Raw genomic sequence first — 26,499 nt, 5'->3', positions numbered from 1 at the left:
CTGCTCCAAACATGATCACGTCGGGGTCACCAATGTGGCAGGAATGAGGAAAAACACAGGAGACCAAGGCGAGTTTGATGTTTATTCCTCAACTCCAAAAACCAACTGCAGCAGGAACAACCCTGCACCGGCGAGCCCGGGAACGTAAACCACGCCCCCAGCTCACAGTCCTGCTGGGTGAGAGGCATAGCCCCTAGTGTCCGCCACAATATATATTTTGTATTTTATTTCTGCTTCAATGGTTCTGTGCTTTATGAATTATTCATAGAGCTTAATACTACAGTTACTCCGCCCTGTCATGGCCTGGCAGTCTGTCGAGGGTATCTCCCTGCCTGCCGCCCAATGACTGCTGGGATAGGCTCCAGCATCCCCGCGATCCTGACTGCAGGATAAGCAGTTTGGATAATGGATGGACTTGACGGATTGACTGACTGACTATAGAGCTTTTTTCTCTTTTTTTTTATGACAAGCATTACTAGTCCCTTAAGATTATGTAGTCCCTTTCTGATCCATGGACTATGTTTCTGTTTACTGTTGAATTGTTCTATTGGGCAATTTCTGTCATTTAAGGATGGAAATATGTTTAGGAATGAATCCTAAGCTTTGTCATTGTCTTTTTCTTTGTACACTATATTCCAGTTATGTGTTAGTAATTCATTTTTGAAAGCATTTATGGATTCCTCTGTTCTTACTCATATATTTAACCAGGAATTAAGTCATTTTTAGGGCAAGGCCACTTTGGCCTTTAATGAATACAAATTTATTGGGGCATCGCGGCCAAAATGTAGGGCACCAAGGCCAAAACCAATGGTGCAATAACAATAACTGATAATTATATTGTATGAAGACAAAACAGTATACAATCAACAATTAGGAGTCAGTGAGTTTAAAAATAGTACTTAGTTTATTTAAACTGTACACTGAATGTTTGACTTCCACAAAATGCTGTCTGGGTCCAAATCACATCAGACCACAGGCACAGCAGTGAAGTACTCAAGTGAATGGTAAAATGGGCTAAGGGTGATCAAAATTAATCTGAACAAGTTTCAACACACTCATTGTAACTATTAGCATTTGAGTCTGAGATCAAAGGAGCAGTCACAAAATTGGTTATAGGGAAATGGCTGAGGCCACGTCTCAAAAAGATTCCTGTTCCCTATATAGCTGATTAGCCTAATTGTTGAACTCCATCTCTGAGTCAGAGGAATCCTCTTCAGGTGTTTCAGAACGACTCCGTGGGCCATAAGCCTGAACATTTGGATGCCTCTTTATTCCGCTTGCCCACCATCTTTTTATCGCAGCTTCGCTATCAAACACTTCAGGCTTAGGACTTTGAGTGGCGATGTGTAGCAGATCCTCGATTGTTGAAGCTTTTAAGCTCAAGCACCAGTCACCCTGAAACCCCTTCACAGCAGAGAACTGATGCTCAACCTGTGACGTTGATATGGGAAAGACCAGTAGAATGTGCAAAAAGTGCAGTAGGTTGGCATACATTTCTTCTTTCCTCAGAGTGCATTTTCTGCCAGAGAGGAAGGAACTTCTCTCGCTTGCGGTGCCGATTGATGTCGTCCTTTACTTTCCTCCATTCTCTCTCCACGTGTGCTGTATTGCATCCCCTCAGAATGAGCAATGGTTCAAAATGGTCACACAGGGTCTGAATTTCCTGTGTGCCATATTCTAACAGTGCTGCATCATCAGTGGGGAAGCTGATGGGGTCAAAGATTTCTGCCACTAGAAGAACTGGATCACTGCTCAAAGTGGCAAACCGGTCTCCAACACAAGAAATGATCTTCTCCACAATTGCTTTCATCTGCCCATTGAATGCATATGTGGGCTAAGCACGGACTTCTACGCCATGGTAGGTGAAGGCTGACTTTTCACCCACAGCCTAGTTCCCAGCAGCCAGCACAGGTCGCAGGTACAGACCTGGGGATTGTGTCTGTCTTCTTAATCCAGTTTAGGCAAGGACCACTTTGCTCCTGACAGAAGATATTGGTAGATCATCTTTCTGGAAATCCAAGCAGAGGTCTGCCAGGTCGTCAACCAAATCTTGATACAGTGCCATGTAGAGAATGAACTTGCATGATGTCATTTGCTTCACGTAAGCCTTCATCTTTGCTGAGTGCAGCCTGGATGTCCTGACGTTGGCCAGACGCATATTCTTGAAACTGTTACCGCACTTTTGAAGTTGGTGGTAAGGCAGGTCAAGACCTTCCTTCGATGCTGGTTTGATGACATGTTCATGGAGGATGGCTGCCACTTCTTTCAGTTCCTTCCATTTCTTTGCTGACCTTCTGTAGAGGTCGTAAAGGCTCATCAAAAGTTCAACAATTTGTGCGAAAAAGGTTTCCTTGAATGCTTCTTTTAAGCACAGCTCAAGTCGATAGGCAACACAATGCACCTTCACCATCCATGGTGTGTCAGACTGCAATGTTGTAAGGAATCCATTCACTACCAAAGTTAACTGATGCTCCATCGGCTGCTGCTGCAATAACACTGGTGCTGAGGTCAAGCTGATGTTCTTGACATTTTTCTTTGATGACCCGGTGTATTCCCTCTGCATCACATGTGGTGGGTTCTGCTATTCCAAGCAGTTTTATTTTTGGAGTGCCGTTCTCAATTAACTTGACACTGATCACCTCTTTCTCTGATGTTGACTTATCAGTGCTACCATCAAATAGCACAGAGCAATAAAAAGGCTCACGATGGAACAACTGCTCCATGTCCTCTTTCATGCTACCAGCAATATGCCCTATGAAGACACGGCAAGCCTTGGTGTTTGCATACGTTTCACCGAGCTGAACTCCATGTTTGCGTTCCATGGAAACCAAAGTGCTGTACACTGTAAACGGCTGTTCACGATAAGCTACTGTGTACGCAGTGTCGAACAGTTTGCACATTTTGTCCTGCATCCTGACATTTAAGCTTTGCAGTTCCTGTACTGCTTCTGTTGAGGCTGGTGGGTTTAACAAAGCCTTTTCTGCATCAGTGTGAATTTCTGAGTTGTTGTGCGTGTTTGCAGTATCCTTTTTGATGTTACTGGTTCCAGTAACATACGCCTCTGCAATGCAGGTTTGAACAAGCCCCAGATTTAACTCTCTCCTTGACCCTTTTGCATAGTATTCTCTGCATGTGCGACACCAAACTTTTGTAATGTGCCCACTATGTTCATAACAAAGCCAGTCATAGCCCCATGACTCCAGTGTGGCTGGCTTTGTTTTTCTTTTTTGCAACAGAGGTGCTGCTGCATTTGTAGGAGCTGGGACTGATTCAAGCTGAGGCCGCTGACTTTGGGGCACCTGCACATTCTGATCATGTTGGGGCTCTGACTGACCCTGATCACGTTGGGGCTCCGACTGACCCTGATCACATTGGGGCTCTGATTCTCACTGACCCTGATCACTTTGTGGCTCTTGTGATTCTGACTGATCCTGACCACTTTGGGGTACCCGTGAGTCTTCTTGATCAGTGTGTCCCTGATTTTTGGAGGCCCTGCAAATATATTGTTGAATTAATTAATCAATGGTCTAATCCTTTCATTAATTAATTTATTAATAATTTTAATTATATTTTTTAATAATTAATTCAATATTTGATGCATTTATTGTGCAATTTATATTCCATTTATTTTATTGCTATAAACTGGAAATTGAATATTACTGAATGCTGTATACAGATTGGGCTCAATTTACCTAGTGAAAAAGGTTTCCAGTTTACAATATTTACTCACAATTTTATCTCATTTCCTTTCCATTTCACGCTTTGTGCGCTCCTTTCGTGGCATAGCGCTGAAAAAGTAGCAACCCATCAGATCTCACAGCAAATGCCAAAGAGCTGTCGGCCACAAGAGGGCAACCAACTACATGTAATGAGTCTAGGATCAGGTTTACCAGTTTTCGACTATTCTACACTGACCATAGATAATATGTAATGTTATCGTATCCCCCACTATCCACTAGCACAATTTTATGTTTGCTGCAATTAAATACAGTAACGTTAACGTTATACTTCGCCATAGCTGTTGATTAAATGCCAACAATTTACCTGCTTTGCAATATAATAACGGTTATGTGGCCGGAACTACCCATTCTATAATTAGTCAGTTAACTAACGTTACTCACAACCTTGGCAGGCTGAAAATGACATCTCAATGATATGGTAAGTTAAATTGAATATGGAGGCGCTTATTCAGGAGTAAGAATACAAATGTTTTTACTTGCCATGATTACTGTAACGTTAGCTACCGTTAACTGCTAGCTAACGTTAGCAAGATTCAAGATGAGTAACGTTAGCTAGCTAACACATTAGCTAACCCTAATGTTTATACCAAAAAACATCGACTAAGTTTTAAACTATGTACGTTCGTAGTTAGCTAACACTATGCAGCAATATCCTGGTAAACTTAAAAAACACACGTGTATTAATACTTACACTGTAACGTTACAGTGTTTAGCTGCTTGTGTTTGTGCTTAGCTGCCACACATATATTTGCAGAAGTGGGAGAAATCTCGCGCTACTGTTGATGTCCAGCGTGATGACGAAGACACTGGGAAATGTGAGTTTGTTTATGTGCTGCGGGGCATGTAGTTTTAAATGAGGAAATTGCAACTTTCTTTTAAGGGCACAACGGCCAGTTCAAAACAGGGCATGCCAAACTAGCCATGTGGGTAGTTCATTTTAGAGGGGGCATTACGGCCACACTCCAGGGCATCCATGGCACTGGCCGGTTGGCCGTCGTATAATTCCTGCCCTGTTTAATGTTGTTGAGAGCTTTGTTCCTCCTAAAATTAGTCGTAAACTGTAAAAACTGGTAGATGGTCACTGATGTCATTTATTAAAAGCCCGCTCTCAGTGTTGCCTTCTATGTTTGTGAATACATTGTCTATTGAGGTGGCACAGTGTGGTGAGATTCTGCTACGTCTCGTGATTTTAGGATATGAAGAACTCAAACTATATATGGTATTAACGAACTCTTCTGTCTTATTGTGCTTATTTGGATGTAATAGATTTATATTGAAATCCCTACATATGAACATATTCTTTTGTGTTGATTTTGAATACATTTTTTTTCTATCCAGTCCTTAAGTATTTCAATATTTAATCCTGGTGATCTATATCAGGAATCACGAAAACTATTTGTCATTTCATTTCATGTACGCAAGTGCATGAAATGAAATTAAATGCTGTTTTCCCCAGCCCACAGCAGTACAACACAATGACAAAAACACATCCAAAAACTACAAGATCTACAAGAACACATATATTCAAACTAACACAGATATCCAAAGTAAAACACATACATCCAAACTAAAACACATATATCCAAACTATGTATATACAACTTACAATAACATTCTTCTTTTTTCCATACAGATTTCAGTTGTGATACATTCCAGCACATCATCAACAGCTGTTGACATAACTTCTACCACCTTGTAAATAAGGCTGTTGCTCACATACAAAGCAACCCCACCTCGATTTTTATTCCTGCTGTTCTTAGAGGACAATTCGTATTCAGCTAACTCAAAGTCAATACCTTTCTCAGGGCTAATCCATGTTTCAGATATAGCTATTACGTTGAATGGATTCTTGAAGTGACTTAGATATTCTTTGATGTTTTGGAAGTTGGCATTATGGCTTCTGCTGCTAATGTGGATAATTGAAATTTTATGACCCGAGTTGGCCATTATGTTAAACTAATCACCAGTGTAGTATAGACAGTTGTTGTTTAAGAAATTATTTTCTGGGTCGATATCGTTTTCCATATCCTGTGATTTGTGTTCGGAACAGCTGAACGTCTTTAATTCCTTTTTTTTCCCCCATGTTCTCTAATCCTTGCTGTTTGCTGATCATCAATATCTCCATCCGGAGATGAAAGACTACTGTCTGGTCTTGTCATGGTTGCATATATAATGTTTTACTTTGCATGTTTTATTGATTGGTGTGTTGAACCTTGTTGTGTTGTTTAGTACTCACTGAAATTTTTCAAGAGCCTTTTCATCTCTGATGACCAGCACTTAAGCCTCCTCCGGGGATCCTTTTAGCTAACAGTTTGCAGTCCATGTATCTTGTAAATTTCCCTTGTTTTTTTAGATGGCAAGCTTTTCTGGCAACGTCCGCATTTCTTTTTGTCAGATGCTTGTTTAAGAAAACGTTTATGCTTTTCAACAGTCTTCTTTGAGTGGTGCAACCTTGTGTTTTTTGTTTTCAAATCTGGTTATTCTGGATGGTTTATTCTTACTGTTTTTCCTAGGGAGAAGGTGACATGCTTCGATGTTGTTATTGTCAATCACAATTCCCTTGTCTTGCAGGACAGTGGTCACCTGGTTTTCCATGGAGATCACTTCCTGTTCGATGGGTTCTCCACTGGTTCAATCTGGGCTCAGTACCATGGCGTACTGCCGTTTAACCTCCAAACCGCAGACAATAATGTCGTTCATCCTCGTTCCAAGTCATCCATGTGGTTGTCTAGAAGGACAATTTTATTATCTCTCTCATTGCTTAGCTCCCTTAGGGCTTTAATTTCCTTCATCATGTCCTCAAGAAGGCTTTGTTTGCCTTGTTGGTCTTGGAGCGATTGTTTTAGCTGATCGATTTCTTGATAGAATAGAATAGAATACGCTTTATTTGTCATTTGTACATACATACAATGAAATTCACTGTCTGCTTTTAAACCATGCTAGCTGTGTAGCCAGGAGCAGTGGGCAGCTGCCGTGCAGCGCCTGGGGAATGCTTTACCCTTTCCGGGTACTGACAGCTGGGTAGATTGTGCCCGGGGATTTGAATTCAGAGTTACCTTCTCCTAGCCTCTGCCTAAACAGGCATCGACCTACAAGGCAGCAGGTGGTTTTGTTGTCAGTGTTTCCTTCTCCTAGCCTTTGCCTAGAGGCATCAACCCAAAAGGCAGCGGGTGGATTTGAAATCAGAGTTCCCTTCTCCTATCCTAATGTATTGACTGAACTGGGCACCATGGGAAGTACCATACAGGTGTGCAGGAGGACCAGATCTACAAACCCAAATTCCAATGAAGTTGGGACGTTGTGTAAAAAGAGAATACAATGATTTGCAAATCCTTTTTGACCTATATTCAATTGAATACACTACAAAGACAAGACATTTAATGTTCAAACTGATAAACTTTATTGTTTTTTGCAAATATTCACTCATTTTGAATTTGATGCCTGCAACACGTTCCAAAGAAGCTGGGACAGGGGCAACAAAAGACTGGGAAATTTGACGAATGCTCAAAAAACACCTGTTTGGAACATTCCGCAGGTGAACAGGTTAATTGGAAACAGGTGAGTGTCATGATTGGGTATAAAAGGAGCATCCCCGAAAGGCTCAGTCGTTCACAAGCAAGGATGGGGCGAGGTTCATTACTTTGTGAACAACTACGTGAGCAAATAGTCCTACAGTTTACGAACAATGTTTGTCAATGTACAATTGCAAGGAATTTAGGGACTTCATCATCTACAGTCCATAATATCATCAAAAGATTCAGAGAATCCGAAGATATCTCTGCATGCAAGCGGCAAGGCTGAAAACCAACACTGAATGCCCGTGACCTTCGATCCCTCAGGCGGCACTGCATTAAAAACCGACATCATTCTGTAAAGAAAATTTACCACGTGGGCTCAGGAACACTTTGGAAAACCATTGTCAGTTAACACAGTCTGTCGCTAAATCTACAAGTGCAAGTAAAAACTTTACCATGCAAAGAGAAAACCATATATCAACAACACCCAGAAACGCTGCCGGCTTCTCTGGCCCCGAGCTCATCTTAGATGGACTGACGCAACGTGGAAAAGTGCTGTGGTCTGACAAGTCCACATTTCAAATTGTTCTTGGAAATCATAGACGTCGTGTCCTCCGGGCTAAAGAGGAAAAGGACCATCCAGATTGTTATCAGCGCAAAGTTCAAAAGCCAGCGTCTGTGATGGTATGGAGGTGTGTTAGTGCCCATGGCATGGGTAACTTGCACATATGTGAAGGCACCATTAATGCTGAAAGGTACATACAGGTTTTGGAGCAACATATGCTGCCACCCAAGCGACGTCTTTTTCAGGGACGTCCCTGCTTATTTCAGCAAGACAATGCCAAGCAACATTCTGCACGTGTTACAACAGCGTGGCTTCGTAGTAAAAGAGTGCAGGTACTAGACTGGCCTGCCTGCAGTCCAGACCTGTCTCCCATTGAAAATGTATGGCACATTATGAAGCGCAAAATACAACAACGGAGACCCCGGACTGTTGAGCAACTGAAGTCGTACATCAAGCAAGAATGGGAAAGAATTCCACCTACAAAGCTTCAACGATTAGTATCCTCAGTTCCCAAACGCTTATTGAGTGTTGTTAAAAGGAAAGGTGATGTAACACAGTGGTAAACATGCCCCTGTCCCAGCTTTTTTGGAACGTGTTGCGGGCATCAAATTCAAAATGAGTGAATATTTGCAAAAAACCCCAATAAAGTTTATCAGTTTGAACATTAAATATCTTGTCTTTGTTGTGTATTCAACTGAATATAGGTCGAAAAGGATTTGCAAATCATTGTATTCCGTTTTCACGTTTTACACAACGTCTCAACTTCATTGGAATTGGGGTTTGTATCAGTAGGGACATCGTCCTTAGCCAAAGGGCTCTTGCTGAGGTAAGGTGTTACCCCTCTACAGCCTGCGGTTGCAGTTTAGTGTCTTACCCTGGACTAAATAGGACTTGATGTAGTTCGTCAATTGTTTTCATAATAGCTGAAAACTTATCGCTTAATGCTTTAAACTGTTCTTTTAGCTGATCGTCATTGTCTTTACTCACGTCATTGCCATTACCCACACTGTTTCTCTTGGCCATGCCCCTGTGTATGTTGCTAGTTTTGTTGCAGTGGGACAACAGTAGATCGACACCTTTGTTGCGCAGTTAGCTGTTGCTGACTTGACTAACACAGATTTGCATATCAGTTGATGTAATCGATCAGGTAAAAATCCATAAAACAGGCAAACCATAAAATCAATTAAAATAATCCAAAGGTCTCACAGAGTCACTAAAAATGGTTAGAATTTAAAAAAATAAGCAAAGCCTCAAACAAACAAACAAACAAACCGCAGCTGGTCAACAAGTAGTCACAAGATGGTTCACGGTTTGGGACCGTGAACCATCTTTAATTTACTTTAATTAAAACTATATGCATCACACTGTAAGTGGATGTTGAGCACTATTTCACATCCATACATTCACCATGCATTTTTAATTTATTTTTTATGAGCATCTGATAACAAATCCATCCATCCTTGTCTAGTTTACAATAATCCTGGATTCTTTACCTGGGTGGTGAGCAGGATGGGTTGGCTGGTTCCAGGTCCAGGGCCTGTGGATAGCAGGAAGGTTCCAGCGGGAGTCCGGGTCAGAATAAGGGGCTGGGCCTGGGGGCCAGATGGCGTCACACTGGTGGCTAGGGGCCGGGGGATGTTGGCAACAACAGGGGGAGGAGGGGGTGCTGGAGCTGAGCTGGTCTGCGCTAGTGAAAATGGAACTGAGGATGGAGAAAGCAGTTCATTAAACCTCAAAAAGCACTGAGGAACAACAATCTACATTTCCATTTCCTAACTTAGCAGGCATTTTTATTCAAGCAACTTACAAGAGAGTCAGGAGTCAGCAATGACTGGAAAAAATCATGTGAACAGATACACTATATGTACAAAAGTATTGGGACACCTGGCCATTACACCTACAGGAGCTTTTATGACATCCCATTCTAAATCCAAAGGCATTAATATGGAGTCTCCCCCCCCCCCTTTTCATCTATAACAGCTTCCACTCTTCTGTGAAGGCTTTCCACAAGATTTCGGAGTGTTGTCGGTGGGAATTTTGCCCATTCATCCAGAAGAGCACATGTGTGGTCAGGCACTGATGTTGGATGAGAAGACCTGGCTCGCAATCTCTGTTCTAGTTCATCCCAAAGGTGTTCGATGGGGTTGAGGTCAGGGCTCTGTGCAGGCCAGTCAAGTTCTTCCACACCAAACTCACCAAACCATGTCTTAATGGACCTTGCTTTGTGCACTGGGGCACAGTCATGCTGGAACAGAAAAGGGCCCTCCCCAAACTGTTCCCACAAAGTTGGAAGCATAGAATTGTCCAAAATGTCTTGGTGTGCTGAAGCATTCAACCCCTGAAAAACAACCCCATATCATTATCCCTCCTCTACCAAACTTAACAGTTGGCACAATGCAGTCAGGCAGGTAACGTTCTCCTGGCATCCGCCAAACCCAGACTCATCCATCAGACTGCCAGACAAAGAAGCGTGATTCGTCACTTCACAGAACACGTTTCCACTGCTCCATAGTCCAGTGGCAGCATGCTTTACACCACTCCATCCGACGCTTGGCATTGTGCTTGGTGATGTAAGGCTTGCATGCAGCTGCTCGGCCATGGAAACACATTGCATGAAGCTCCTGGCGCACAGTTTTTGTGCTGATGTTAATGCCAGAGGAAGTTTGAAACTGCAGTTATTGAGTCAACAGAGTGTTGGCAACTTTTACACACTATGTGCCTCAGCACTCGTTGACCCTGTTATGTGACTTTACGTGGTCTGCCACTTCGTGCAGGGATAGACGCTAATATATTTAAGCACTGGCCCCATGGGCCACCAAGCCCCAAAATTTGGTGGCTAAAGTACATTTTTGGTGATCCAAATGTAAAAACACAGAAAAGGCAATTTAACACAACTTAACACATCAACAAACGAAAAGACATCAACAAAAAGAAAATATATAACTATTTATTTAAATTGAAAACTCAAGTTCATTTGTAAACATACATACATATTCTCTGTCTCTTAGTTCACAGTCTCTTTTTCGCACCCCCCCTCCATGCCTCTCTCTGCCTCACACACGCTCGCTCTCGCTCCCTCCATCCCTGCCTCCCTCCCTCCCAGCATTGTGCCTGTCAGTCATGTCTGCAATAAAAACATTACAAAAAGCAGTAGAAAACCTATAACACATACTTCTAACTGTAGCCAAAATTGTCAAAATACATGGGCAGAATGAATATTTTTTTTTTATAATTATTAAACTTAAAACTCAAGTTTTTGTAAATATATGGTACATATATTCTCTCACAATCTCAGTTCAGTCTTTTTCGCAACCCTCTGCCTCATACACTCTCACTTGCTTGTTCCCTCCCTCCCAGCATTGTCCCAGCGTCAGTCATGTTTGCAATAAAAACATTACAAAAAGCAGTAGAATTATAATGCGCAAGAAACGAAATATAGCGGGCTTGGAACAGCTTCTCCAGTGTTGGTTCCCAGATGTCATTGTAGATGTGGGGAATGAATCTACAGAAGTAAAGTTGCCGACAACAACGTTAACACCAGTAACTATGAGCAACTAGCTGCAATACAAACAGAAAATACGCTATGCGAGCTAGCCAACAATAGCCTACTGCTGATGAAGAGTAGGTAACGTTACATTATTTGTCCAATAAATTTAGGTAGCTGCTCTACTTAGTAGCTAGTAGTTAATTTGCAGCATATAAACCTAACCAGCTAGCTAGCTAACTAGATTAGAATTAAACCAACCCACCTTGCTATGGTTTTGTCGTTTGCATATCCATGCACCATGTCCATGCCGTTCTTGATATGGAGTTCAATAAGCCCAGGGAAAGCACTGAATGCGATTTCGTTACGTACAGACAAGGCTCAACATTTTTGGTTTTATTTTTCAAAGCCATCCAGCATGCCGAATATCGCCACAAGAGGACACTGTTACATAACCTCACATGAAAAGGAACAACTTTTGGATCCATGGAAACATAAAATACACGTGAAAATCAGTTTAAACCGGTCTGCTCCTTTTAAAAAAATCTGGGTACTTTTCGGTGAAAATCGGAAAAAACCGAAAACGCTGAACCTTGCGTACAGAATAGTATGCGATGTTGAAATTTTTAATAATTTTCTCCCGTTATCCACTCTCCATTTGACGTATTAGTCTCCCCGTGGATGTATTGTATTTTCAGACGATATAACTGCAAGGTGTGCAACTGTGCACCTTGTGTTGTCCACTTTTTCCATGAATTGTGATGTGGTGTTTCCTGAAGGCACTGTTTCCGGTGAAAAATGAGCTAGACTTCTCGGCTTGTTGAGGAAACTCGCGGCACTCCGCAGTACATTACGTCCTTAGATGTGTCATATTCTAGCCACTTAAAACTCTTGCTTCCATTCACTCCTAAATTTTCGTTGCCGTTCCGTTTTTTCATAGTCCACCTTTCGTGTTTCTGGTTCTTCTGTAGGGACCATGTTCGCAGCTTGAGTAACAATAGGCTTAGTAAACCCATACTTCAGCAGCCCCGACATATTGGCAGCTAGGCGGCGACAAGTAAAATTAAGTTATTGTTAGCTGTTTTCATAGAATGTTGAATTAAAAGGCGCGAACGAATCGGGATGTTTTGGAACTGTGATGTTGCATTTGCGAAGGGCAGTGGGTTCTTTTTTCTTTAACCTTGGCTTGGTGGCCACAGGGGGCCACCTACTGGGGATATACGGTGGCAACAGAATAACTTTTTATGGCTACGGGCCATCGTGCCATGGTTAATGTCGAACCCTGTTGTGGCTGAGTTGCTGTTCCTAAATTCTTCCACTTTTCAATAATACCACTTACAGTTACAGTTGACCATGGAATATCTAGCAGGGAAGAAATTTCACAAACTGACTTATTGCAAAAGTGGCATCCTATGACAGTACCATGCTTGAATTCACTGAGCTCTTCAGAACGACCCGTTCTTTCACAAATGTTTGTAAATGCAGACTGCATGGCTACCTGCTTGATTTTATACACCTGCGGCAATGGGTCTGAATTCAATGATTAAGAGGTGTGGCCCAGTACCTCTGTACATATAGTGTATCTTAGATCACTACATAGTAATCACAGAATGGAGATGATTGAATGTCATACTAAGTGCAAAAAGTGTAGCAGTAATGCAAAAAAATATGGAATTGAATTACAAATTAGTTGAACAATGCCACAAATGAGCGTCATGGTCTTGTTTAGGGACCATCTATGGATTAGGATAGACCTGGAAAAGAAGTTTTTAGGCTTTTCTTGAATGATGTGAATGAATGTGTATCGCTGAAAGATGACAGGATTTTATTCCATCGTTTTAGGTTCAAGTGAGAAAAGTCTGGATCCAGAGCTCAGCCCTTTAGAAAGGGACAGAATATAGACTATAAACTAAGTTGCCAGTTTATTAGGTATACCCCCCATCTTCACACAAATGGTATGTTGCAACATATATCACGTGACTACGGCGTGTGGTCGGGGTGGGAATCTCTAGGCACCTCACGATTCGATTCTGATTCAGAGGGCTATGATGCGATTATAAAACGATGATTGATGTATCAACACTTTTGATTTCTATCGATGATTTTTTTTCTCACTGTGTTCAGATTCAGACAACTTTATTTATCCCAGAAGGGCGATTCAGTTTTACAACCTACCCAGACAATACACAAACTCACAGACAAGTGTCAATCATCAGTATGTCAGAGACAATAGACAGATCAGTACGATGCATACTGCCACCCTCGCCTGGCCTTGCATGCAGACTCGCACGAGGACCAGGCAAAGGATACAAATTCACATAAGTTAAATAAAACAATAAATCAAGCAAGCAAGCATCCTAAGATGCATTGCACATTACATTCCAATACAACATTCAGTGAACGTACAGGCCCACAAACCATGTGAAAAACCAACAAGGTATAAACCAACTATTGTGGTTTAAAACAATATAAAGCACTCATTTAAAATGACTACTCTCAGCATTTAACAGCCTGATAGCAGAAGGAATGAAGGACTTAGAATAGCAATTTGTTTTCCTAGGGGGCGCTGTATAGTGCCAGCTAGGGGGCATTACAGGGATTTCACTGGACAGGATGTGGTCAGATTGGCTAATAAATCCTTTTGCTTTCTGGGCCACACATTTCTCCTAGAGGGAACACAAATCTCTCTGCTGGACTCCGATTATTTTGGAGCAGACCTTAACGATACTGTTGAGGCTATTCCTGTCCTTCACAGTCAACACATCAAACCAACAAATAGAGGAAAAAGTTAAAAGACTTTCAATAAATGACTGGTAGAAAATATATGAGATGGTGTTACAGACATTAAAGGAGTTAAGCTTCCACAGAAAGTGAATTCTTTGTTGTCCACGCTTGACAGTTGAATCTGTGTTCACATCGAACTTGAGTTGGGGGTCGAACACAGTTCCCAAGTACTTATTAGTGTCAGCAATTAGAACATTCTTGCCATTTATTGTACTAGCTTTGGGTTTATCACTGTTCTTCCTAAAATCAATGGTAAGTTCTAATTTTTGACACATTAAGGTCAAGGAAGTTATCATCGCACGAATCAACAAAGGCAGGGAGGGCACAACCGTGATCTGACCCCGAGCCCTGAAGAAGAGACAAAGTGCGGTATCGTCAGAGAATTTCCGCAGGTAGCTACCCTCTTTAGAAGACCTGCAGCTGTCTGTATACAAAATAAAAAGCAGGGGGGGAAAGAACGCAACGCCGAGTTGAGTCCATGTTTGAGACTAGGACATTGGACATAACCTCATTAACTAAAACCTGCTGGGTTCTGTCTGTTAAAAAGTTTAAAAGCAACATTAAAAGCTGATCAGATAAAATAAGAAGCAAGCCGCTCGATCAAAATCCGAGGTTGCATCTTGTTAAAGGCCTAAGAGAAGTCAGCAAATAAAAGTCTGACATGAGAATTGGGTTTCTCCAGGTGCTTATATACTTTGTCAAGGATAAAGAGTTTTGCATCCTCCACACCCTTGCCAGCTTGATAAGCAAACCGCAAGGGGTCTAGTTTGCCATCAACTAGGGAGACAACCTCATCTTTTAAAAATTTCTCAAAGTTTTTCATTGCAAGTAATGTAAGCACAACAGGTCTGAACTCATTTAGTTCTCTGGAACTTTTTGATTTCGGGAATAGGGATTATAGTGGAAGTTTTCAAGATTGAGGTAACTGGCAACAGTCAGCACACATCTGAAAGAGTTGAATGAAGACCTCACTGAGCTGGTCGGGACAGTAGCGCAGAGTGCACCCACAGATGGCATTTGGGCAGCCTTCCTTATGTTCATTTTCTTGAATAAGGCTGTGACACATTCTTGAAATATCACAATATTATTCTGAGGTACAAGGGACTCCTTCAACTTAGAAACATTATGAGTAAAATCAGACCTTTCAAAGCGAGAGAAAGAAGAATTTGTGTTTGACAGATCAACATCCTCCACTCCATTAACACTGATAAGTTGCTTGGTCTCACCCGCTACTTTTGATGACTTGCTTCTTTTAAAACATAGCATATTTGTAGTGAGCCATAATTAAAATAAACAGATGAATTTACTTCCATTATCTTTTATTAATACAGTAACAAATGGAAGAGATATGTCAACTGAAAGGTCACATTTCCCAGAATTGCAAAGAACCAAAAAGGAAAAAAACAAAAGTGCCTGTAGCAGCATCCTTGTTGTCACACATGGGCTTCAGCAAGACTTCAGCAATCACTTGATAACATAAAAAGCTGCCCTCATTCACAAATAAATAATAAAGACTTCAACCGAAAGCCTCCTGTTATGGCCAATGAGCACAGAATACCTCAGACAAAAAGAAGAACAAAAAACAAAAATTTTGCTGTATATTAAAATCAAAAACAGCTTTCATACAAAAACCAAATAGAATTCTGTACCAGCTCTCATACAAAACTAACACTTTCTGTGGAATATGTGGTAAAACAATAAATAATAGAGAAAATAGAAATAATAGGCCACAATGAAATCATGGAAATGCATGGAAGTGCAACATAGCAAATGTGCTTAGCTGGTGAATGCTGGAATATGTAAGTTTTTGTGTAAGAACAGGAGTTGGTCTACATGCTGCGGTGTAAGTGTGCTCCACTGTGCAGTAACTATATCCCCTGCATATAAGACACAAGCTGCCAGTCATCGGTAATAAAGTGCGCAGTTACAGTGACATAAGATTCTGTAGCTATCCTACCCATTTTCCTCAATGATTCCATGACTTTGGTTTTGGTTTCACTGTAGAGTGCGGGTATCGCTGTGTCGGTGAAAAAAATGTCGAGATGGGACGTTGTCTCGGCTCCAAAGTGTGCACCATAGCGCGAAAGCCCTGGTTCTCAAAATGACAGAGTAGGGGCGCTAGTCGTTGGCAATCAAAGTTGCTATCGACTTGATGATTCGCTTCACCCTTCCCGAGTTTGGTGGAAGCTTTGCTATCACTTGTTTAATTGTTCTCTGGCTGGCAGCAACTACAACTGGCTGTTTTCCCTCCAATACTGGGTGGAAACGTGAAATATGGTTTCTCATGTTTGTTGTGTTCCCAAAATATTTTATTTTAGTTAGACACAACTTGCATACAGTGTGGTTCTTGTCCAGGTCCCTTTTCTGTTCAACTTAACAAAAGCCAAAATGCTTCCATAGAGTGGCTTTTAAGCCAGAGGGTGCCGTTCAGATTGTATCCAACTTCGGTTGCTCGCGCTCAACCATCCTCTCTAAAAATGAAGAAGTAGCCTAGCTTAGAACGTAAACACGACGCGCGTGTTTTACATCCATTACGTTTCACCATCCAGTTGTTTCAGCGGCAGCCGTAAGGAGCGTACAGCCCAGTCAAGAATTGAGCTTTAAATTTCCAATTATTGAGTTTTCTGCTTCGAGACATAATCTTTTCTGAGAGAATGTTAATGCATCTAAGAATTTATCCCCCCCCCCCCACCCCTGGTGTGTGGTAGAAATCAGGCAGACCAGCATTTTTAGAATCAGTTTGTGTTCCACTGGGAGTTGGAATGGGCAAAATGAGTGACCTTAGTAACTTTGAATGTGGCATGATAGTTGGCGCTAGGTGTGCCGGTTCTACCGTCCCCCAAATGTCTGTTGGCCTGTGCTTTTTATGCACAACCGTTTCAAGGATCTAGCAAGAATGGAGCAAAAACCAGAAAACTACCAGTGATTGGCAATCCAGTCAATGAAAACGGTGTATGGACCAGAGGGGTCAAAGGATAATGGCGATCAACCTGCAAGCGAATAGATGGACCACAACCAGGCAAATCATATCCAACTTTAACACTGGTGTGCAGAATATCATCTTAGAATGCATCTCAAACTTATTAGACTTTGTCCCAAATGAGCTACAACAGCTGAAGCCCATGTTGGGTGTGGATGTTGTCACCTCAGAACAAGAAAGCACATCTCCAGTGGGCACAACATCATCAAAACTGGACCATTAGGAAGTGGAAAAAAGTTGTCTGGTCGAACAAATCTATGTTTCTTTTGCATCATGATGATGGAAAAGATCAGAATTTGATGCAAGCGACATGTAAGTGCTTGGAGCCATCCTGATTGGTGTCAAAAGTACAGACTAATTGTGGCAGTGTGATGGTGTGGTGAATGTTTTCCTGACACACATTAGGGCCCCTGACACCCAATGAATAATGTCTGAACAGCACGGCATATCTGAACATCACTGTGACCAAGTTCATCCCATCATGGTAATAGTTTATCCACACTAGGATGGACACTTACAACATGAAAATGCACCATGTTACAAGGCATGAATCATCACTGAATGGTTCCAGGATCATGGCAGTGAATTTTCATTGCTTTAGCTGCCTGCACAGTCCCTGGTTCTCAACCCTATTGAGCATCTTTGGGATGAGGTGAAGACGGCTGTATGCAGCAAGACTGTGCAGCCATCCAATTGGCAGCAATTGCGCAACAGTCATTTCCGCATGGTACAACATTGCTGCACAATGCATCCAGTATCTTGTAGAATGCAGTGCATCCGGAAAGTATTCACACCCCTTCACTTTCCCCACATTTTGTTGTTACAGCCTTATTCCAAAATGGATTAAATTCCTTTTTTTCCTCACCAATCTACATACAATACCCCATAATGACAAAGCGAAAAAGGTTTTGTAGAAATTTTTGCAAATTTATTAAAAATAAAAAACTGAAATATTGCATGTACACAAGTATTCACACCCTTTACTCAGTACTTGGTTGGGGCACCCTTGGCAGCGATTACAGCCTCAAGTCTTCTTGGGTATGAAGCTACAAGCTTGGCACACCTATATTTGGGGTATTTCTCCCATTCTTCTCTGCAGATCCTCTCGAGCTCTGTAAGGTTAGATGGGGAGCGTCACTGCACAGCTATTTTCAGGTCTTTCCAGAGATGTTCAATGGGGTTCAAGTCTGGGCTCTGGCTGGGCCACTCAAGGACATTCACAGACTTGTCCCGAAGCCACTCCTCCACTCCTTGGCTGTGTGCTTAAGGTCTGAGGTCCTGAGCGCTCTGGAGCAGGTTTTCATCAAGGATCTCTCTGTACTTTGCTCCACTCATCTTTCCCTCGATCCTGACTAGTCTCCCAGTTCCTGCCACTGAAGAACATCCCCACAGCATGATGCTGCCACCACCATGCTTCACTGTAGGGATGGTATTAGCAAGGTGATGAGAGGTGCCTGGTTTCCTCCAGACGTGGCGTTTGGCATTCAGGCCAAAGAGTTCAATCTTGGTTTCATCAGACCAGAGAATCATGTTTCTCATGGTCTGAGAGTCCTTTAGGTGCTTTCTGGCAAACTCCAAGCGGGCTGTCATGTGCCTTTTACTGAGCAGAGGCTTCTGTCTGGCCACTCTACCATAAAGGCCTGATTGGTGGAGTGCTGCAGAGATGGTTGTCTTTCTGGAAGGTTCCTCCCATCTCCACAGAGGAACGCTGGAGCTCTGTCAGAGTGACCATCGGGTTCTTGGTCACCTCCCTGACCAAGGCCCTTCTCCCCCAATTGCTCAGTTTGGCTGGGCGGCCAGCGCTAGGAAGAGTCCTGGTGGATCCAAACTTCTTCCATTTACGAATGATGGAGACCACTGTGCTCTTCGGGAACTTCAAATCTGTAGAAATTTTTTTGTACCCTTCCCCAGATCTGTGCCTCGATACAATCCTGTCTCGGAGGTCCACAGACAATTCCTTTGACTTCATGGCTTGGTTTCTGCTCTGACATGCGCTGTCAACAGTGGGACCTTATATAGACAGGTGTGTGCCTTTCCAAATCATGTCCAATCAATTGAATTTACTAGAGGTGGACTCCAATCAAGATGTAGAAACATCTCAAGGATGATCAGTGGAAACAGGATGAACCTGAGCTCAATTTTGAGTGTCATAGCAAAGGGTGTGAATACTTATGTACATGCAATATTTCAGTTTTTTATTTTTAATAAATTTGAAAAAAATTCTACAAAACCTTTTTCACTTTGTCATTATGGGGTATTGTGTGTAGATTGATGAGGGAAAAAAAGGAATTTAATCCATTTTGGAATAAGGCTGTAACATAACAAAATGTGGAGAAAGTGAAGGGGTGTGAATACTTTCCGGATGCACTGTATATGCCCAGACATATTCATTAACTCCTGAAGGCCAATGAGGCACAACACGCTTCTAGATAGGTGTACCTCATAAAATGGCAGCTCAGTGTACATATTACTACATAGACAGTACACTATAAATATTACTACATATTACTATACACACCACCATTTATAGACAGTAACCTTCCAGAGGTAGAATTAAGAGAGTGAATATCAGTGTACATGTCAATATGGGTTTACAGATAAGTTGGTACAGTTCATTGGATTGTCCAGAAAGCCAATTACAAGGTTTGGAGCTTTATGCACTCAGAAACAGGTAGTCTGTGTGAAGACACAAAGAGAGGAGAGATGTGTGTGATACCAAGAGATGTGAGATTAACAAAAGGTGCATTAAAACTTAATTATCCTTCTGGGATAAATAAAGTTGTCTGAATCTGAATTAAAATAGTACAATCAAAAAATAACAGGCACGTGGACCAGGAGCTGCATAGCATGCGCTTAACAGGTACAGTGGGATCTTTTGGATGTTGTACAGAGCGAAACGGCAGAAATGAGTAAGAAAAATAGAGTTGGTTATCCATTATCATGCCAAGGTTCTAGGCATATTTTCAGTGTACGTAGCCTGATTGATATCCATGTGGATGCAGGATTTGGAAGGGATGACCAGCAGCTCAGTGCTGGACATGTCTGACATGTCTGTCAGCAAGGCAGTAAGCAGAAATCAATAACCACTTAATAAACAATAAAACACATCAAAGATAAAATCTCTTCTCAGAGAATCCAAATAGCACAACTCCACTTGGGGAGAACTGCATATACACACACAAATATCCATACACCTACACAAACGCAATTTACATATACACACCCAACTGGATAAATACACACACACACACACACACACACACACACACACACACACACACACACACACACACACTTACCTCGTGGTGTAGGGTGGGTTGTGGGCGACGGAGTCTCTGGTACTGGGAGACGAGAGGAAGAATCCTCCACTAGGAGAGAAGGAAGCAGGGCATTAGATCACATCTTCTCTTCCCCAGGATTCACCAGCAGTGATATACCAACACCATATCTCACTGACTAAAAAAGTCCAATAAAGTGACCGTTGTCAAAGGTCCTTTGATGCATATATTATTGTTGAGGTAACTAAGTTGATGGGTATTGGAATGTGAAAGTATATTTGAAGTGGATGTTGATGTATGTTGGTAAATGGATGTGCGTTACTATCATATAGCTATCAGGATGTCAGTTAAAAAGGAAAAACATACACATAAGCATGCGATCAGTAAACAACAGAACACACCGTGATAGAGTTTTCATCCTTGCAGGGGACTTCAACCAAACGAACCTCAGAAATGTTCTTCCCAGATTCTATCAACATGTCAAATGTACAACTGGGGGAAAAACACCTTAGATCATGTCTATACTAACATAAAGGACACATACAGGGCCATACCCCGCCCCCACCTTGGACAGTCAGATCATCTCTCTTTGTTTCTTGTCCCAGCACACAAAGCCCTTGCTATCAGTGCGAAGCCGACAAGCAGGACAGTTAAAGTTTGGCCTGAGGGAGCCATCTCTCAACTCCAGCACCATTTTTTTTTGGGGGGGGATTTTTCCCAGTTTTTCTCCCAAGTTGTACTCAGCCAATTACCCCACTCTTTCGAGTTGTCCTTGTTGTTGATCTACCCCCTCTGCCAATCCGCGGAGGGCTGCAGACTACCATGTCTCTTCCAATACATGTGGAGGCTGCTTCTTTTCACCAGACTGAGGAGTTTCGCCAGGGGGATGTAGCGTGTGGGAGGATCATCCTATCCCCCCCAGTTTCCCCTCCCCCCTGAACAGGCACCCTGACTGACCAGAGTAGGTGCTAGTGTAGCAACCAGGACACATACCCACATCTGGCTTCCCACCCGCAGACATGGCCAATTGTGTCTGTAGTGATGCCCGACCAAGCTGGAGGTAACGCGGGGATTCGAACCGGAGATCCCCATGTTGGTAGGCAACGGAATAGACTGCTACGCTACCTGGACGCTCCAAGTACGTTTTGCACACACAATGGAATATATTTGCCCATCAGACAGACCTGGAAGGGGTACACTTCATCTGTATTGTCATACATTAACTACTGCATGGACAATGTCACTATTAGAAAAAGGATCCGATGTACCCAAATGAGAAACCATGGATGAACAGCGAAGTCAAATGGCTGCTCAGGCCAAGAGACATTTAAATTGAGACACTACAGCCTACAGCGTTTCCAGACCGAACATTCAGAGAGGTATCAGATCTGCAAAACGCAGCTACAAACTATGAACAGAAGAGGGCCTCAACAGTAACTCCAACCCATGGAGGACGTGGCAAGGCATCCAGGCCATCACGTTACCAAAGGGTAAATAACACACAGCATACACCAGCCAACAACACTGCCAACCTAGTGGTGGAACTTACAACTTCTTTGCTCTGTTTGACAAAGACAATAACCAACCTCCAATCGGTTTCAAACTGTTGAGAGACCCACATACCCTTGTTCTACACATTCCAGAGGTGTGGCAGACCCTCCGCAGCATCAACACATGGAAAGCAGCAGGGCCTGATGGTGTACAAGGGCATGTACTCCAGACCTGTGCTGACCAGCTAGCAGAGGTATTCACACACATTTTCAACCTCTCTCTATCCTTATGCACAGTCTCCGCATGCCTCAAATCTAGCACCATTGTGCCCGTTCCCAAAAAAAAAAACCTGTGGTAACTGTCCCAATGACTATCAGCCAGTCGCTCTCACCCCTGTCATTTCAAAATGCTTTGAACGACTGGACTCACCCCCCCATCAAAGACACTGTTCCAGCTGATCTAGACCAACACCAGTTTGCCTACCAGGCAAACAGATCAACTGAGGACACCATCTGTGTGGCTCTCAATACAGCCCTCTCTCACCTGGAAAGACACTACACCTACGTCAGCATGCTCTTTGTTGGTTACAAGTTGGTGTTTAACACCATCATACCAAACAAGCTGGTCAACAAACTAGGACTAACTCCCTCCATATACAATTGGATAATGGACTTCCTCACTAACCGCCCCCAGACTGTAATATTGGGCAAGCACACATCCTCCACACTCATCCTGAGCACCGGCATCCCCCCAGGGTTGTGTGCTGAGTCCCCTCCTTTAGGCACCATTCACACAAGACTGCCAACCCATCCACAACTAAAGCACTATTGTTAAGTTTGCGGATGAGACGACAGTCATTGGGCTCATATCAGACAACGACGAAGCGGCATACAGGGAGGAGAGGAGGTTCAGAAGATGACAGATGTGTGCTAACAACAACCTGGTCTTAAACACCAAAAGGACCAAAGAGATTATCGTTGACTTTAGGAACTCCAAGAAGATCACACAGTCCTGTCCACATCAACACACATTATGATGATGATGATGATTGATTTCTATTTCAAACATGTTAAAATAACAAAATAAAATATATAGGCACGTATACAAGTACAAATTGAAATAACAGTGAATATATTTTGCAAACTCTCTGTAACAACACAACTAGTAACTAGTCCATGTTTGAAAAGGGTGTAAGATGAAGTAAAGAACTTTTCTGGTCCTACCCCTTTTTTATACATTATCAATCAAATCAAACCAAAACACAGAGGTGTAAAAACCAGGTCAAGAAAGTAATAAATGTCCAAACCGTGTATTTGCTCCAACCATGTTACTAAACCAGCTTTCATTAATTAGTTTTCCCTACCTAGTTGAGGAGTGCTGTTGACTAGAATCTGCTGGTGTAGTGCATGAGTGGAGCAAATACATGGTTTGGACTTTTACTTTCTGGGCCTGGTTTTTACGCCTCTGCCAAAACAAAACTTTCAAAACAAAACAAAAGTGAAAAAAAAGAAAGATCAACGCATAGAAATCAAAATAAACAAAACAGCACAAGTCAAACAGGGCACCTTACACGTCATGTATCATGCGATGTTATTCCAGTCCATCTCTTTGTTCATCCATCCTATATCTGTTCAGTATGTTATTTTTAAAGAGTTGTTTAAACGTACTTAATGATTTACACATCTTTGTTTTTTTTCTACAGTTGTTCCACATCTCAAGCTTTCGAGTGAATGTAGTGATCTTGTCTGCCAGGTGTTGAAGGTGCTCGTCTCTGCCTTGAAGCTGAAGATTTAATTCATTCAGCTTTCCAAATATATGGCTGAGATAGGCCAGTTTCATAAGAAATTGTTCATCACTAAACTTGCTTGCAACTTCATGCATACGCTCCTCCAGAAACACCCGAATTTCTTCTCAGAGCTCAAAGATTTGCGACAACTCCTCGCGAGAGCCACCTAGCCTTGCTGTGAAACAACACAGCTGAATGACCAGCTCCCATCTCCTCATAAAGTGCAGAGAACAGCCGCACTCTCAGGGGTCTTGTTTTGATTAAATTGACCACGCTAACATTAGTCAAAACCTCGTTTAAGTCAGGGCTAATCTGTCTTGATGCTAGCACTTCTCTGTGTATCACACAGTGTGTCCATTGCGCATATGGCCAGACCCTCTTGATTAGTGCCTGCAATCCCTTCATTTTCCCTGCCATGGTCTGTGCACCATCCGTGCAAATGCCCGCACAATTCTCCCATCTCAGCCCATGTTCTGTCAGGTAACAGTCAAGAAGCCTAAAAAGCTCATCAGCTGTTGCTCTACTCGGGACGTACTTGCAAAACAGCAAATCCTCACACAGTGACTCTGACATGACAAAGTGAACATAAGCAATAAACAAGCAGTCTTTATTGCTGTCAGTAGCCTCATCCACTTGTAAGGCGAAACGTTAGTCTTTCAAATTTTCAATGAGTTGTTCTTTTAAGGTCATTTGAAGTGTCACATATACATCTTGCAACTGTATCATTGGACAGAGGGACAGGACAGCCTTCAATTTTGCGGCGCTTGTCTCATCAAACATAGTTGACACCATATCTAAAGGCGCGGGAAGTATGAGCTCTGCTATTGCGTGTGGTTTCTTGCACTGGGCAATTCTGTATGCGACTTTGTATGATGCCATTAGTGCTTTGTTGTTCACTGATGCAGCTTTTACATAGAAATGTTCCTGCTGACGGTATGCACCAAGTTTTCTCTGAAAGAACTCGAGTGGCTTATTGACGAGACTGGGGTGTAATGTCTCTAAATGTCTTCTTAATTTGTTTGGTCTCATACGACCAGCTGCCAGAGTTTTCAGACATAAAATACACACTGGTCTCTCCTCATCTCCCACCACATTCACTGTGAACCCAAGAGCAAGATAGGCATCATCATATTTTCTTAACATGGTATTTGGTTGATTACCATCAGCTAAGCAGTTTGTCTTTTTTGTCTTGGAAGCATCACTTGTCTTTCTTTTCATCCCTGTCAAATATCTCTCTATTCTGTGAACCTACAGACTCTCTGTCTCATGAGAGCACCTTTTGTTGATTGTTCTGCCGTGAAAAAGATTCAGATCAAAACAGTAGTTCTGCACTACATTCCACCCCTGGTCCCGTGTGCCCTCCCTGTCATGCCTCTGTGCCCCTCAAGGGGGGGCACGCCACACATTTTGAGAAACGCTGGGGGAGGGACATCTGTGCTTCGTTTGGAGAAGCACTTTGTGGGCGGGTAGAGAACTTGTTCATGGGTTATTCTACACCACAGTGTATGGTTCTTATGTATTGTGTTTTACTATGTCCTGCATTATTTTGGATGGATGCCAGATTGTCTTCATCTCAGGGACAATGTCAGTATCTGACAGCATTGAACATACCAGCATTAATAATAACCTAACATTGGTTTCATGGAATGTGAAGGGTCTCGGTCATGTAATTAAAAGGGGTCTCATTTTCTCACATCTCAAATCACTGAAGCCAGACATAATTTTTCTCCAGGAAATGCATATCAGTGCAAATGAACAGCACAGGCTGAGAGCAAATTCGATTTCTCAGGTGTTCCAAGCGCCTTTTACTTGCAAGCCAGAGGTGTTGCTATTCTGTTTTGTAAAAAATATCCCATTTCGGCATGTTCTGGCAGGCTCCCACCCACGTATGTTTTCTTTGTTTGGTGTTTCTTTTTCCTTTCTTATTTACCCTTGACCCTCCTGGCGGAAGAGGGAAGTCTCCTGTTTTGCCAATATTGCTGTTGACTGGTGGCTTTGGACTACTCTTGGGGAGGTCCAGATATGAATCCTCTGTCTTTCTGTTACTTTGTTTAATGGTACTGGGTGCTGTATCTTTATTGTTGTTTGTTTTCATTGTACAAAAAAGTCAAATAACATTTTAAAAAGCGTAAACCAGGGTCGATACCCGCAATTCACTTAAACATATATTTGTGCAAATTGCACATGAATATTCAATATTAATTTCTTATTCTTAAGTTCTCATGATAAAAACATGGCACTGCAATTTGATGTATAAAATTTGGTGGATAAAAAAACCTTGTCAAGGGATTGACAGAATTACACAGGGTAGAGAACCTCTGACCCTGGCAATATTTGTGTTTTGCTCTACCAACTCAGTTACATGACCACATTTGCAGCAGTTATCAATCACTGAATTTCCATGGCAGTTGTTAGGCTCACCGGGATCATAGTGGGCATCAATGAATTCTACCTCTTCCTCTTCCACAAAGTCATCCACCTGTTGCCATGGCTCCAGCTCCTCCTCCTCACACTCCATAAACAATTCAGTGTCCATGTTGCTGCGGAGACAAAAAGATTCTGTCAGTCAGACTGAACATAACACTGTCCAATAGTTAGTTGGTACAACATGAGACCTGTACAAACCCATCTCTGGGTGCTTGGATGAGATCAGTGCTTGGCTGACTGTACCATACAACTCCAAAGAGTTAGATACTACAGGTGGTTTATGTTAGATCGTACTTGCTTGATAAACATAACAGCAAAACGTAAAGCCGGATCTCATATGATAGTAGAGACAGTAGACATGCCACTCACAGAATCGACCATCTGACCAACAGAGAAGGAGCAGAGCCAAAATAGTGAAAAGTCCCACCTTAATCCCACCCCGAAACATT

At 42.3% G+C, this 26,499-nt stretch overlaps 1 protein-coding gene across 1 annotated transcript in view; it reads right to left on the bottom strand.

Moving 5' to 3' along the window:
- The window catches only part of pogzb (pogo transposable element derived with ZNF domain b), a 97,595-nt gene that overhangs the window by 50,817 nt on the left and 20,279 nt on the right, over positions 1–26,499 (bottom strand). The window contains exons 2-4 of the mRNA XM_056286163.1: positions 26,045–26,163; positions 20,368–20,436; positions 9,314–9,522 (exon numbers count right to left, since the gene is read on the bottom strand). Coding sequence (XP_056142138.1) covers positions 9,314–9,522; positions 20,368–20,436; positions 26,045–26,159 — 393 coding nt within the window. The 5' untranslated portion in view covers positions 26,160–26,163. The remainder of the gene's footprint in view (positions 1–9,313; positions 9,523–20,367; positions 20,437–26,044; positions 26,164–26,499) is intronic.

This window comes from Lampris incognitus, chromosome 9 (genome assembly GCF_029633865.1).
Source record: "Lampris incognitus isolate fLamInc1 chromosome 9, fLamInc1.hap2, whole genome shotgun sequence".
Classification (NCBI taxonomy): domain Eukaryota; kingdom Metazoa; phylum Chordata; class Actinopteri; order Lampriformes; family Lampridae; genus Lampris; species Lampris incognitus.
Note: the sequence above shows the minus strand (reverse complement) of the source record. Positions and strands in the feature narration are given on the sequence as shown.